This window comes from Tyto alba, unplaced genomic scaffold, assembly GCF_018691265.1.
Source record: "Tyto alba isolate M040663 unplaced genomic scaffold, T.alba_DEE_v4.0 Super-Scaffold_27, whole genome shotgun sequence".
Classification (NCBI taxonomy): domain Eukaryota; kingdom Metazoa; phylum Chordata; class Aves; order Strigiformes; family Tytonidae; genus Tyto; species Tyto alba.
In genome coordinates, this window is record NW_024881301.1 from 5,926,915 (window position 1) to 5,943,401 (window position 16,487).

General features: G+C 38.0%; 1 protein-coding gene across 1 annotated transcript in view; it reads left to right on the forward strand.

Moving 5' to 3' along the window:
• CDH2 (cadherin 2) overlaps positions 1–14,461 on the forward strand; it is a 118,340-nt gene extending 103,879 nt beyond the window's left edge. Inside the window, exons 15-16 of the mRNA XM_042798014.1 lie at positions 6,379–6,543; positions 13,051–14,461. Of these exons, the coding sequence (XP_042653948.1) occupies positions 6,379–6,543; positions 13,051–13,257 (372 nt within the window). The 3' untranslated portion in view covers positions 13,258–14,461. The remainder of the gene's footprint in view (positions 1–6,378; positions 6,544–13,050) is intronic.
• Positions 14,462–16,487: the final 2,026 nt, after the last annotated feature.

Below are 16,487 nucleotides of genomic sequence, written 5' to 3' on the forward strand. Positions count from 1 at the left end.
TATGCTATGAAAGTGTTGCAGATCAGCCGTTTTGAACTTGTATTTTAATTTTGCCCTCAGATCTCTTCGACGTAAGAGTTTCTATCGGAATGACTTCACTATTATTCAAAGTGTTTTTCTTCCTAAGATTTCTGCAAGTTCCTTCCTACATCACCTTTCTTACAAGTGTATTCAGATGTTAATCAACAGCTTGCTTTTTGTCATGTTTTATTACATGCTTATATAGAGAAAGTAAATAGTAGCACTTATTTTAAAGATGATAATATCATTAAAAATGAAATAATAATGGTTTATTTTTATGTGTGCAGGATCTAAATTCTAAGCAGAAATTACTCCTTTGTAGAAAAGGGTAGCTTTATTACAGCATTTCTGTGTGATTGATAAAAACAAATTGAGTGATCCTTTGGAATTTTTGTTTGGTTGTGTTTTTTTTCTTACTGCCATAAATTTCTGTATGCCTACATCTTAAGATTACATTGGCCTTGTGGCCTGGATCTTGTCATTACCTCTGTTGTAAACATGACAGTAGTCCCTACCTACTCAGTGAACTTTATATATCCATTTGATTAGATTTTATTTTCACCACCCTATCTGAGTGTTATTCAGATCATTTCCTCTCACTTTCTAACCTTTGTTTTGCATTGCATTAAGATTGGAATATATTTTGGTTTTAGACATTTTAATGATAATGAATGAAATAACTGTTGCTAAGGTATCCTTAGGAATATACAATATTATAATTAGAAGGTAATTATTTTGGGGTTTGTGTTTGCTTACTAAGACATTAACTTCATTTTTTTGAATGAGTGACTCATACAGTGCTCCTGTGGAGGAATTACTGACATTCCTTAGTGAATCTTTATCTCATCGTATGAAAAGTAATGTTTCTATAATTCCGTTATAAAATTGTTTTGGGCTTTATTCTATCCTATCTAGAACCTATGCCTGTTGCTGTGTTTTATCTGCAGCTGGAGTTTAACTTTCCCCTTTTATATTATTAAAAAAGATAAACCAGCTTCTTGGTTATCTTAAAAATTATTAACTTGTAATACTCCAGATGCATCTATAATAAAAACAAATGTGAAAAGCAATATGGCAGAAGGTAATCAAAAAGTGAATGGAGAATAAAGAGCAACTGTTAGCACAGGCATTTTAACTAGCCTCCCACCTGCAGGCTACATCTAGTCAGTCATCTGTGCTTTGCTTTTTTTGGAGTCCCATTATTTCAGCAGATGTAAGATTTAGGGTGGGTTGGAGTGTTTTGCAGAACTCTGGCAATATTCTATGCTCAAATTTCTCATTATTTTTTCGGGTGATGTTTGGTGGGTTTGGGGGAAGAATGGTAAGATACAGCAAGGTTGGCTTTCACTTCCTTCTTCTTTGTTTTTAAAGACCTTGGCAGATGGAAACATTCAGATGTATAAAATATTTTCTCCCTTGCTTCCCCATTCCCTTTCTTTATTGATGTAGACAGTAAATGTCTTTGGAACACAGAAGCAAAGCAGAACATTTGTTTTATCCATAGGTACTTAAAGTCATAGTTTGTTCTGTTCTCTTAAGCCAAAAATAAAATTGGGTTTACACTGAGGAACCGTCCTGTAAAAGGGGTGGGTGAAATGCAAACTTCTGCCAGTGCTACTTTACATACATTTAGACCACCACAGCTGATTTTGTTTACTGAGTGACACTTAGCACTCTCATCATCAAATTAAGTGATTTACTGACAATTAATTTGATTATTTATTGCAAGGGGATAGATCTGAACTTCCATATTTCTTTGCAAGGGCTGTGTCCTTTGAAAACAAGATACAGGTATAGTGTTTCTGTTATATTAACCATATGTCCAGGCCTATATTCAGGCATAGCCAAAGCTTTAGTTCTGTACGAGGTAAAAAAAATGTCATCCCTAAAAGTATATAACACAATCTAATGAATGTCCAGGAAATATACTGAGAGCGCTGAGATAACAGAAGCCAGATTCATAAACCATTAATGAATATGTCAGTCAGGCTGCATGTACTAGGATGTATCACTGTTACTGTTAGAGAAAACTTACTAGTAGTGGAAAGCTCAGTTCCTATCTGGAAAAAAGTCAGTCCCATCTATGCATAGCAATTTATAGTTTTAGTAAGTTGTGGTTTGATTCTGTTTGCAGTTCTGCTTTGTAATATTCCATGATGCATTCATATAAAGCAGGTCCAGTTACTGTAAAAATTTTTACTTTAAGTTTTTGCCAAGAACTGAAGTAAATCTTCTAAACTGAAAACACAAGCAGAACAACTTATCCAGGAGAAAAAAAAAGTTGACATTATAAAACTAGAAACTTCTGAGAAACTTTACTTTCTGGACTATTAGCGTGCTCTTTTTTTTTTTTTTTTTTTTTTTTTTTCCTTTTTTGTAATTTAATTTTTTATTTTGTCAGCTATTGTAGAATCTGGTAACTGTCAGTCAGAAAGCACGGTACTTTTCTCTCCTGCTGCCATAACTGATGACTACAGTATGAGGGATTATTACTTAAGTGCCATTAAGTGAATAGCTGTCTTGCACAAGAGGAATTTGTTCAAGGGAAGACATTTTGAAGGCTACATTGTCTTGTTTCTTTGTAAATCAGTGATTACCAGGGAATATAAAATGGCCTTCTGTTCTGGACATTTCTTCTATTCAAGTTGAGATACTTGAACTGTACTTCCAACTACTGTGTAGATGTTCTTAAAGAAGTGCTTTTTGAGGTTTTGGACACTTATTCCTACACATCTGGTAGGATGGTTAATTGTAGGGCTTGGCTCGATCGATCTCACGTTTCAGGAATGTGAGGTAGGAGCTTGAAATGCTGTCTAGAACTAAGTGAATAGCTAATAAGGTCAATGTTTGTAATCAGCTTGGAGGGAAGGGGGCAGGTAGGTTTCGTGAGGTTCTTCTGAGGTTTGTTTAATTTCACAAAATGCAACTTGTGATAAAGTGACATTTTAGTACATTGTGATTTTATTTGCCACCTTAAATCAAAACCAGAAGTGTTTCTGCTTCAACACAGGTGTTGCGGGTTTATTTCAACAAGAGCAAGTAGTGATTCTAGAGATGCTAACCAGAGAGACAGAAGTGCTGGTGGTTACTTCAAGAGAGTTATATTGATAAAAGTATTAAGGTTGCCATCTCTTTAGCCACCAGTTAGATACCTAAGAGATAGCTGTATTGACTCATCTAGAGATATCAGATCCCTTTATAAAGAAGGGGAAAGACAAGGGATCATTCGTCTTGCTTCACTTAGATCTCTGTGATAGAATGGGACATTTCTGTTTCCCTGTTGACTGTATATTTCGACAGTCAGACTAGTCTAAATTTCTGGTTTCTGAAGGCCTGAGTTTTTGCTAGATGCGAAACAGGAGCAAATGAATATGTTTTAGAGACCTTCCAATAGAGAAAACCTAATACTAGTTTATCCCTTCCATCAGCAACCTAAGCTTGTCCAGATGTTTGAGGAGAAAAACTCAAACCCTCTGTTTGAATTTGCTTAAATACAAACTGAAGGAAGAGCAAGTGATATTTGTTCTAAAATTGCTAGTTAGGGCTAAACAGCATAAATAAATAAATACCTCTGACAAAAATTGGCAGCCATATGAAGTAGATGCTCACAACCTTTGCTCAAGTACACTTCCAGTGGAGAGACTAGTCTTGTTCCTCATTAGTCCCACAGCAGATTGTAATTATGAACAGGTTATATGGAAAAAGACTGGAGCAAAGACAAAATATTTTTGACTGAAATTGAGTAAAAATAGCGACCCGGAATGTTGCTCCGAGGTGGCTGTCCCAACCTATCCCAGCATATCTTGTTCTCTCTCTCATGTGCCACAGTTTTCCATTTAGCTGTCACTTCTGCAGTTAACTGTCTTAACAAACTCTGCTTGAGAGTAACCTTAAAGTCTGTTCAGGAGCTTTAGGTGATACATGAAAAGCTTTCCCATTTTCTAGTGGTGAATGCAGCATTGAGTGCGGAGACGGAATTTCAGCAGCCCTAAACAGCTTACGCCCTGGCGCTTTAAAACATTTTTTCTTCTTTTACTTCACAATAATTGAGTAGAGTTGACTTTAGACAGAATGTTGAAACAGCTGGAGTCATTTCATGATGCTGCATTTGTATGGCACTATGCCAGTTGGGGAAGATGGTGGATGACTTGCCATACCTGACCGATGTTCAGTTAGTATTGATTTTAATGATAATGAGAGATTTGAGAGTCTGTGGTAATAAGCGCAATGGATCTTCTCTTCCTGTCCAGACACTAATAGACCTGCAAAATAAATTTCCTCTGATAGAAGGCTAGATGACAGTGTCATAAATTATCCTAGAAAAGTAAATCAAAGTGGGAGTCCACGTAAGGACACATTCCACACTGCTGTTGCCTTGCAGATGGCAATCCTTGCTGTCTTTTTAGCTGTAGAGCCTGGACGTGTCTCAAACTATACATACACTCAAGAGGATGGCTTTAGATATGGAGATACTAGACTGACTGACTTGATTCATGTTGCATTTCTGTATGACCACTAATCAGAAAAAGAATTCTGTGCATATGTGAGTGGGTGGAAAAAACATTTTATCATTGTAAAACTGAAATGACCAGAGAGGCTCTTCTGGTTTTAGTATATTATTATTTAACAATACCTGTTTGAATTCTTCCATAATTAAATGCTTAGTATAAAAAAAACCCTGTATTTTTAATTTCTCCCTGTTGTTTTCCACTTTCATGTTTTGGGTGGGTATGAAAAGCATTCTCGTGTTGCATATTTATAAATTCTAAAACATATGTTCTTCTCTTTTTGATAGGATCTTCTGATAGCATTTCTAAAATTATTTTGATTTATTTTACATAATAAAAAGGGAAAGGATAAAAAGTTCTGTTCTGTTTACTTTTTTCCAATGCATGCTACTTCATGGAGATCACTTACTATTCTGTTTGGTACATGAAGAACCAAAGCGTAGACGTTACAGCTCTGCCCCAAGGAACTTGTAGTCTAATTAAAGCACATGAAACTGCATTCTCAGATCTCAGTGGATCTGTTCCACCTTTTCTGACTATATATTTGTGTGCAGTCAGCTGAGGACCTGAGTAACAAATTAGAAGGTGTAGTGGATTTGATAATCAAGTTACAATTTTCCTAGCAAACTACCTTCACTGCTGTCAACAGACCTCCTGTTGAAAAGTCTGGGTTTGGGGTCACAAGTAGGTAATACTCTCAGAAAGGACCTGCGTCCCATGAGGTGACAGCAGAAGTAAATGCTTGCATTCCTTCTTTCAGGAACCAGTTAGGAACCAATGCAAATGTAGTTGTCTGCACAGAGACCTTCCAGCAACTTGAGATTATATGTACGATTTTTACCAGAACAACACTGTTCAGAAAGAAACTGATGATAAAGGAGGTTATTTAGGATGCTCCTCGACCACTTGGATTATTGGTGGGGCAGGGTATCTGGCATGCAGTAGAGTTGGCATGAGCCCCAGTCTACTGGTAGCTTGTGAATGGCTTTAGTTTAAGCTGTTAAGCCCAGTTCTTTGTTGTGCATTTTTACCAGTGCCTTGTGTGAAGGTGTGCTAGAGCATGACTGCCTTCTAGGCATGGCAACAGTGAGGTGAATGGCGATGCTGAAATGCATCACACTGTACAAATAGTATTCAGATATATCTATCTTAAATGCATAAACGTTCATCTAATTAAAATTTTTACATACATACATGCTGCTTATCAGAATTCATAGTGCTATGCTAGCTTCATCAGTCTGCCAGAGTTTGAAATGGCAGCATCAAGTACTTAATGAATGAATCCACAAGTAATCTTTAGAAAGTGCTTAGAATTAAGGCCAAATCTGAGGAGCTTTGTACTTATGACATTTTTCCCCCTTTGGCTTTCATATTATGGAAGCCACATGAAATCAGCAAGGAGGTATTATAGAATTCTTTGAAGGTATTATAGAATGCTGCAGAGAAGTGTGCTTGCCTCTTTCTCAGAATGAGAATATCTGGCATTTACTTGCTTAGAAAAATAAGAGTTGGATTTGGCATCTTTGCTCTCTGCAGTAAACCATTACTGGGCAAAGTGTTTAGTCTCTTAATAGTACTACTCAAATCCTTGCTTCTTAATGGAAAACTTATGAGAAGCTCTACAAATCTGATGGAATAGGATCAAAAAGGTGGATTCAGGGAGAATAACTCAAATAACATCTTGTTGATATGTAAATAACAATGTTACTGTCTTAGTAAGCGTTACAATCCTGAAAACAGAACTTCTGGTGAAATGATGCTTTGAATTCTTCCCTTTTTTCTCCTCATGTTTCCCCCTGACAGATACTGTTTGAAACTCTCCTAACTGCCTTTATTTTATATTTTGCAGGATTATGACTTGAGCCAGCTCCAGCAGCCCGACACTGTGGAGCCAGATGCCATCAAACCTGTTGGAATCAGACGTCTCGATGAAAGGCCAATCCATGCAGAACCTCAGTATCCAGTCAGATCAGCTGCTCCTCATCCTGGGGACATTGGGGACTTCATTAATGAGGTAAAGGAGAGAAAAAGAATTTCCTCCTAAGATCCGATAAGCTTTTATATTTTGTTTATTGTACCCTGCATGAGTAGCTGCTATGTTTGAACATAAGAACTTTTTAAAACTTACTTAGTCAGTTAAAATTGCCTTGCTATATGGAAGTAAATATGTTCTTTTAAAATGCAGACAAATTTAATTAACACATTCAAACAGAAAGGGAAGATATATCAATTAACTTCTCTATGTTTGTACTAATTACATTCATAATACGTTATCAGCTGCAACCACAGTATCTCCAAGCAGGATTATTTTGTGGGTTCCAAGTAATAAATAGACTAACAAAATTATAGTTTAGCCTAAATTCATTTATTAATTCACAGTAATTTAACAATGGAAGAAGTTCATTTTCCTCACAGATTACCATTTGAATCTAGATAATAGGGGAAATTCAGTACCTTCAGTAAGACAAAAGAATTCCATCAAATACGATTATTGAGCAGGGCAGCTAAATTAAATGTTACATAAGTGCTTTTAATACTTGTCTTGTCATAGAGCTTTAAAAGTCTTTGCATTATCTTTGATTCTTCAATCTAATAAAGATAAATGTAAGTAAGATTCAGACTATACCAGGTTACAGTTCTGAAATAAATACTCCTACAAGTATTCGTTTCATTATTTATATCACTGCTCGGTCCTAAGTCATTGTTTTTGTGGTACTTAAGATAGAATGTGTCTTGTGCTTGCTGGTTATAGGAAAACAAATACTAACCCAAAGTTTACCACTGAAAAATAAGCTATATTCTGTAGATGAATAGTAGTAGTTAATTATTTTCTCATATCTTCCTTGGCAACTAGAACTGGACCGGTATTGCAGAACTGTTTTTGCAAACGTGTTTGTTCTTGTTTGCTTTGAAGAAAAGTCAGGCTAATATATTAAAGTCTTTTGTGTTAGCAAGCTGAAGAAAATTGAGTTTTCTGCTTTTAAGATATACAGCAATACAGTTGTAAAAAACCCTACAGGGAGATGACTAGCAGGAAACATACAAATATTCTTATAAGACATTGTATTTTAAGAGACTCCAGGTTTAGGGAAGAGCTGTATTAGAACGAGATGTCTCAACAATGAGGATTTTTGCATGCCCTGCACTTCGAACATTACAATTGCAATTGACTTCTGGAAAATAGTGGAAATATGGGACAAAAAAAGGCCCATGTTATTGGGCAAGGCAGTGTGCACATAAGAACTTCCTTGTGCTTCCTCGACTTTTTCCAAACAACCACGGTTTCCTATCCTATTCTCACACAGCTATCACCAGACACTACCCACCTGGCAGGTGGTCAGGAAGAACCCAGAATCCTCAATACCCAGATTTTTCTTGTCCTCAAAGCAGCTATCAAGCTCTTTTACAAAGCCAAGACAAGGAATTGGTGTGATTCTTCTGGAAAGCCAGAAAGGGGCCAGAGTTTTTCCAGCCTCCTACAACTTTTAAATTAAAGAAAACATGGCAATTTTCTTGTCTGCAAGTTTGCTCAGAATTAATTATATCCTCTGATGTACTTCACAGTAGTACTTACAGTTAAATTTCCAAATTATCAGTGTCTAGAGCATGAACATTCAGGCTGCACAAGTTTTCAGACTCTCTTCAGAGAATTCCATTTGCAGTCCTGGCAAGATTATACCCAAACAAATTGGTAAGTTCCCCTCATTTCTTCCATTTACTCCAAGTAAAACTATCCTGGGGAAAAACCATACCAGACATTTCTTTAGGGCAGGTCATACAGAAGATGTGCTGAGCTGTGAAAACAGCAAGACAAGAAAGGGCAAAGTTCATATCTCTCTGCATCCAGTTTCGGCATTATTAGGGATAACTTTCCCCTTGAACAGCCCTAACCCAAACCGTCTGCAAAACTAGCCCAGTCACTAGCTGAGCAGGGAGAGGCTGCCTTTTTGTTGTCAGTACCTCGGTAGCAAAGTGTGCATTACCCCATTGCTTTGAAAAGATGCAACGCTTTTGGAGATCAGTTTGGTCTTTTGAAGGACTTGGCTGTAGTCCCAGAGATGCTGATCAGCATGATCCTTTGGGGTGCTGGCCCATGTGCAGGAATTAATTTAGTCTGTTGAATGCTCACCAGCACCTCAGACACACAGCCAGTATTGTTCGGATTAGCCTCTGAATTACTCCAACTTTTGACAAAGAAGAACTATAGGTCATTGATTTCAGATACTGGAGGATTCAGCTACCATTGCCAAGCAAGCATGGGGTGTTTTTTTCTTACGTTTATTACAGAGCCATAGAAAGAAAAAGTGAAAAAGACTTGGTGGATCATTTTGTTTCTTTCCTTTTGGCAGTACTGTTTCTTCTGGTGTATTACTTTCTGGCTGTCATCCGTTGTATTAAATCTGCTTAATTCAATGAGACATACATAAGTATGAGTATTTTGTAATGTTCTAATGACTTCTCAGTTGAAAAACAAGTTACAAGTACGATAAAAACTTCAGATACTTTTATAACACTTACAAAGTTAAGATAACATGTACAGAGCTATGAACTTTCTGAAATAAGAAGGCTCCAGAGGTACCTTATAATCAAAATATGTTTTGCAGGCGTAAGCTAAATGACCTCAGGGACTTTCTTGTTTTGTCTGTTTCAATGGATAGATGAATCTCTAATTTAAGGAGGGGAAGGGAAAAACCTCCTTTTCTTCCAGTCCAGTGTACAAACAAGTCACTGAAATAAGTCATGTGTTATTAAGAATCCTCCGTAGACCTTGTTTTCCATTTTGAGCCTTTTAAAACATAACCTGCAGAGTGTGGAGCATAATTAACACTTAGAATAGTCAGGATTTACAGGACAGTATAAATTAGGCCTATTTGAAGTAGCTTTGTTAATCCGGTTTTCAAGAACCACCTATGCTGTCCCTAGAAATCTTAAATTATATTGTGGTGGAGAGTTTGTGGCTAAGAATATATTACTAATCAATAAAGGACACAGCCTGAGGTAAACTAAATTTAAATTACAAACTAAAGGTCTCATCCCATGAGCACATGAAGGACTCTCAATTCGGTCTTAGTAAATGGTTATTGATACAGTGCACCTCCGAGCAGAATAGAGTCCCTCGATGTTTTTCTGTTTTCTATTGTCAAGTAAAAAAAAAAACAGTTCCAGATTTAACCAAGTATTTATATTTCCCTGTAGGGCTTTGTTCTTCCGTTCCTTCTCATCAAAAGTCTGCTGAATCTGATTAAGTAGTAGGATTAATGAAAATAAAAGCATTAGATTTTGTAACGTTTCATGTTAGTCCAAGATTTTGAGGGTTTTGCTTTCCCTTGATTTGAGACAAACTGAGAATGCTACACATACTAAGGAAAGTATATATAACATTGTTCCTCAGCCAGGGCACTGTAGTTTCTCCTCTTCTGCCCATTATGTCCTCCTTAGTGAAAGCTGTCATGGCATATGTAAAAGAGGAAGAGGAAAAAAGCGAAATAGCTTGAGACCTAGGACAGACTGCATAGCAGACTTTTGTATTGCCATGGCTCTTCTGTGGCTGCTTGGGCATTGGTGGTATAGCAAATGCAAGGAAATGTGACTTAGTTCACTGTCTCCCAGCAGGAGCACCTCATCCCAAGTGTGTTCCCCAGCAATTCTGTTGTTGAATAAGCTGCTCTGTCTAGTAAAAACTTCAGGTTTTCAAATTCTTGAACACATCTGGGAAGAACTGAGAGATATCTTCAGAAGCGATTGACAATACCATGGCAGCAAAATCAGTAGAAGCACTTCCTGGCAGCCATTTGTTGCCTTTTCAGTTGTGCCAGTACAGCAGGTTGTGGTACCACCCACTGAAAGAGATGGCATAATAAGCAAAAAAGGTGGCAATAGTGAAACAAAGGGGGCTTCATAAGCCAATTTCACTGCCAAAGCTGGCATCCAGTAACTCCAGCTTTGGACATGCTGTAGAACCCAACAGCAAAATGGAGCAGTGAACTGAGTAGGTTCAGAGAATGTGCTTAGCAGAGGGAAAGTGAAAAAACTGTAGTATTTCTTTGTTGGTTTAGTATGTAACTTGTCACACAAATACAGCTGAAAGCTTGATTGTCGTTGGAAGAGTTGGAGACTAAGTTCAGTCGTTATGCTATTAATCTGAGGAATTTTTAACCAGGTATAAATGTCAGTGTAACTTGGGCTGTGCAGTTGAATCAAGAGCTTCATAACATAGTCCATAGACACGTTTTCTGAATGAAATGGATTACACCGTAAGCACCACCTTTGAAACAGTGAATTTGTTACTCAGATGCTATCTTGTAAGTCAGTAGCTCAAAACCAGTTTTCTTTTTAAACACTATCATGATACCAGCAGCACACTGAAAAAAATCCAACTTTCCCTTTGGAAAAAAAGATGGAAAGAGAGTGCCTGCCTTCTTGCTGTGAATGGCTGATAGGTATCAGAATTTCTGCAGTGACGTAGGAAAATGTCTTGTTCACCAGTTTTTAATAAATCAGTATTCCATGGTTGGCTGGGTGTTACTAGGCAGAACTGCAGGGAAATAGTATTTCTTCTCCAAGCCAGCTTTCTAGATGACTTTTACACCCTAATACCTGGGATTCATACCTCAGCACTCCTTAAGCTCAAGTGGTATTTATTCTTCTTCCCTGTCACCTGTGTTTGAAAAGCATGGGTGTCTGTCACCCCCAGAAAGCTTAAGGGCTGATGTAAATACTATAACACCAGTTACTGCCTAAGAAGTAAATTTGTGTTTCTGCTTCAGCAGCAAAAAAATGAGAGAACACCTTAGAAGTATTTCCAGCTTTGAAGCTGGATAAGGGAAGTCTTCCAACACTTGCTATTGCTTTTTTGGAATCTCAAATCTTTTGTCCTTATTATGGCCATCAGAATGGAAAACTACAAAGAGAAAGATAGCAAGCATCACCAATTATTCTTATCAGATAATTCAAAATTGCACTTTGAATACAGGCTATTAATAACCTGCTCATGTTTTTGTACTACATGAAACGATAGTTTTAAGTCCAAAATGTGTTCTTGATTGGAGGTCATTAGTTTGATAAATATACTGGGCCTTTCCACCACTGATTTGCAAAATTATTTTAGGTACATTTTGCACACTTCTGAATGACTTTAGGTAGGCAATAAAGAACCAGGATTCTCTTCTGCCTTATCAGTGCCATATGCTTTAATTAATGGTTTAGCTATGTACATACTTCTAGAAGAAAAATCAACATTCATTCCCATTATGTCACATGTAGACTAAATACAATTGAGCATAAAACATAGTATGTGAAATAACTCAAAGGAGGCACACTCGATCCTTCAAGTAATTGGGAGTATAATAAAGCCATTCTTCAAATAAATAAACATTAAAAATTAAAAATAAAAACCACGATTAGCATTAGTTAAATTTAACAGTGAGCAATATAAAATCTTAGCTCAACCTTACAGAATTCTGGAAGATATTTTATCCCTTGTCAGTGGCTGTCAGAGTAGATCCTGTTCAAATTGGAGAATCTTGAAAAAGCTTTGCTAATGCTGTGGAAGAAACTGTGAGGTTGAAAAACCCAAAACACAAGAGGGCTTTTAACTTCAGGCTTCAGCCTTTTATATTCAACTTGTAAATCTTCCCAGGATAAGCACAGAGAAATCATCTTGTGTTCTAAAATTAAGCTTACTGTTTAGGTTTGGACCTATGTAAGAAAACAGGGAGGGAAGAGACTTTTATACAGAAGTATGGTTCTTCCCCTACTTTCCTCTTGTTGTCAGTTTGTTTTGGTTTTAATTTGGGTTTGTTCATCTCCAGAGAGTAGAAATTTCTAATTACTGAAGACCCAATGAGGAAACAAAAGTAGTTATAACCATGTGTTTAGTTTTGATGTCATTGTGTGTGTATTTTCTGAAGAGCAGGTGGGATCTTATGGGTAGTTACGGCAAAGCATGTAAGACTTATGCCAACATATTGTATCTCTTTCTCCCAGCAGCTTACAGAGGTACATGAATTTTACAGAACTAAATATGGCTTTTGGCACATGCAGATGGACTGCAGGCCAGCAATGTCAGTGGATATGTTATTGGCCATGTGAGGTAGTTGTTAAAGTGAATCTTTGCAAACACGCCTATTTCTCCTTCCCCATCTGTCTGTTTAACCAGTCCCATATTGCTCATGCTGCAGGCTGAGAGCTGTGCAGCTCTGAAACTGTATGTTTGTTAGCATCGGTCCTAGTGCCGTGATGTTCTCTTAAGGTTTTGTTAGAGCTGTATTTGCAGCAACATTCAAAATTCCAGAGCTGTAATGCTGGAAACCTGGCCGTTCAGAAAGGAATTGAAGTAAGTTCTTGCTGGAGTTAAAAAGCATGAATCCTGTTTTGAATTGGATTGCAGAAGAACAAGAACTTGGTTTTCTCAAGTGGCGATTGACGGATAACTGCGTTGCGATATTCCAGTTATGTTTTGTCTCTCTTTCAGATACAGAACTTTATCTTTTGGGTTTTTTTCTCCCTTTCCTTCTTGCAGGGACTTAAAGCAGCCGACAATGACCCTACAGCCCCACCATATGACTCCCTCTTAGTCTTTGACTATGAAGGAAGTGGCTCCACTGCTGGATCCTTGAGCTCTCTTAACTCCTCAAGTAGTGGTGGTGAGCAAGACTATGACTACCTAAATGACTGGGGTCCACGTTTCAAGAAACTTGCTGATATGTACGGTGGAGGTGATGACTGAAATTCAAAGTGAACTTTGGTTTTGGACACGTACAAACATTTCAACTGATATTCCCCAAAAGCATACAGAAGCTAGGCTTTAACTTTGTAGTCTACTAGCACAAGTGCTTGCTGAAGGCTTTGGCTTAGGCTGCAAACCAATTTGGGCTCCGTGGAATATCAGTGATCCAATGCTGTTTGGAAAAAAATGTTGAGCTCAGTTACACTTGAATTTTACAGTACAGAAGCACTGGGATTTTATGTGCCTTTTTGTACCTTTTTCAGATCGGAATTAGTTTTATGTTTAAGGCTTTAATGGTACTGATTTATGAAATGATGCATTAAAGAGACAAAATATGTTGGGGTGGGGAGGAGTAAGGTGAAACACAATATGCTTCAACATGCTTTTGTTACATCGCATTGCTTTTATTAAAATAAGGAGATTAAAAATAAACAAAAAAAAATCCTCATGGAACAATTTTATTATCTGGGAGAGAAGACCATGAGGTGGAACAATGTACATTACTTCTAGTTTTAGATGTTAGGGGATTTTTTTCACTAAAATTCTAAAACTTATGCAGCTGGTTGCAAATAAAGGGAGTTTTCATATCACCAGTTTGTAGCAGAATTGATTTTTTTTTTTTCTTATGCTAGAATGTTAGACACATTTTGGTCTTAATCCATGTACACTTTTTTTTTTTTTTAATTTCTAGTATTTTTTTCCCACTTCACTGTAAAAAATGGTATGTGTACATAATGTTTTACTGGCATAGTCTGTGGAGAAGTGCAGAAACTTCAGAACATGTGTATGTATTATTTGGACTATGGATTCAGGTTTTTGCATGTTTATATCTTTCGTTATGGATAAAGTATTTACAGAACAGGTTGCAAACAAGTGACATTGATTCAATTGTTGAACTGTAGTTAGAGTACTCAATATTTTTTTTATTTTTATTTTTATTATTTTTTTTGTTTGGGGAGGGAGAAAAGTTCTTAGCACAAAAGTTTTACATAATTTGTACCAAAAAAAAAGAGGGGGGAGGGGAGTTGGCCTGATACTGGTGGCACGAGTAAATATACGGTATGTTTTGGGGGCAGGGAGGGGAGGGGGAAGGAGCATTCAAACTGGAGAGACTTCTGAGAACAGCTTTGCCTCTGTATTGTGTACCAGAATATGAATGATACACCTCTGACCCCAACGTTCTGAATAAAACGCTAATTTTGGATCTGGTGCTTGGTTTGGCATTTTTTTGTCCTACCTGGGCAGTTCTGACTATAGTAAATAGAAGTACCCAAAGTGCGCTGGAGTTTTGTGAGAAGTTACGTGCAATGCTTTAGCATGCCAAAGTGCTGGACTGGAAATAAGCTGTATATAGAATTTGGCAGAAATTTGGAAGGCGAGTTTCCAGGTGAACTCAGAGAGATCTGTTCCATTTCTGGGAATTCAAAACTTCCAGTTCCACACTGATGGCTAGCTCTTCGGTTTGATGTACATTATCTAAATAACGGAGCTTGCATCATTTCTGGCTCATTTCTAGACTGACAGTTTAACGATTGTGTGATTATGCTGCAAGTTGCCTAAATGAAATGCGTTGCAGCTGCTGGCGGTCGTCTGCCGCCTGGACTTGCGCTGAAGTAAAGACAAGCCCCTGGTAACTTCAGGACACATCAGATCGTGTCCTTCGGGGAGGTGCTCACCGTCACGGACCTTCATCAGAAAGTCCCGTTAGGAGATCGGTCATTACCGAACACGTTCCTAACCTGCTACAATGATTTATTTGCAAGGAAAGCAAAGACAGTAGTTACCTGGGTTCAGCCTTCTTTCCCTTGCAACAATCTGCTCAGGTTTAACGTCTACATTTACCCTCGGTAAGGACCCAGTTGTGAGCAGTGTGAAGCTCGCGCTCAGCAGAACCGCCCCAGCTCCGCGGTCTGGGGAGGGAATTGGAGCAGCGGGAGGGGATCCGGGCGCCGGGACTGGCGGAGCAGCCTGTTGCACTGGGAGGGCTGGGCGGGCAGGGGGACGCTCATCAGCCTGGTGCCACTTCAGTGCTTCCTCAGCGCTCCAACCGTAATTCACATAATTGGGCTGAGACGTCCAGAGGTGAATCCAGAAAAATTAGCTGGGGAGCATTAAACGCTGCATGGGAGGTACCTCCTCTTCACTGCGCTTTTCACGGGCTTGTCTCCCTTCTTCCTCTTGTTCCTGATGAAAGTTGAGAGCCGGCAGCCCTCTCAGATTGGGGTATAGCATTTCAGAGTCTGCATACCTGGCTATCGCTTGTCTTGTGCATCTGTAGCTGCAGCCTGATGCTGTAACAAAGCCTTGATTTTTCAGAAATGTGTCAAAATTATCAGTGACCTTCTTTAAGCTCTTTCCGTATTTATTAGCAGTATGGGGGGGAAAAAAAGCTGTAGAGCAGGACAAAAATGAAAAGCTGGCTATGCATAGTTAAGTAAGGAAAACTTTTATAAAGGGCAGGATTTAAACTGTAAATAAATGCATGTTAAAGAAGCAAAAGGACGCTTTTAGCACATCGATTTTCTGTCTTCTGTAATTTATGCAAAAATGTATTTTAAGCATAATAGTTCTATTATTGTTACTTGGAACCAACAAACTGGAAATGCTAAATGAATTTTATTTAATTGATGTTGAATGTTAAAAGATATGGAGGGGGAAGGATTCGTGAAAGATTCCCAGTTTTGGCTATAGCACATTTTTTTGTTACAGTGGAGCAGAGGTCATCTTTTATGAGCACTCAGCTCCTTTGCACAGCAATAGGAGCTTTATCTTGATCAGACAATCTTCCAGCTCTATCTTTAGCTGCTTTGAAATTGCAGCGATGGTTCTCAAACCGAGTGTTAGGTCAGCATTAGGTCTACTGAACAGAACAAAGGGTAAATCATTTTTATGCATCTCAGATGCTTTTACAAGAAAAAGATATTTGAACTGATCCTCTTTCATCAAGCTTCAGGTTGGTTCTTATTCCAGAAATGTGCCACCAGGTTTTGTACCCATGATATGTGCTTAAATCCCCATCAGAAGACTGCACTGAGAGGAAGGGGATGGCTGAACTTTGGACCCTACAGTTTTTTGGAAATGGGATTTGGCAGTGATGTGTATTATCTCTGCCTTGTAGGCGCTGTATCCAGGGGAAGTTCCTGGCAAGAAATAAGGCCTGAGGAACTTGTCCATCTCAGCCTTTCTACAATTTATATTTTCTTTCAGTGATAGTCCTTCATAGCCTATGT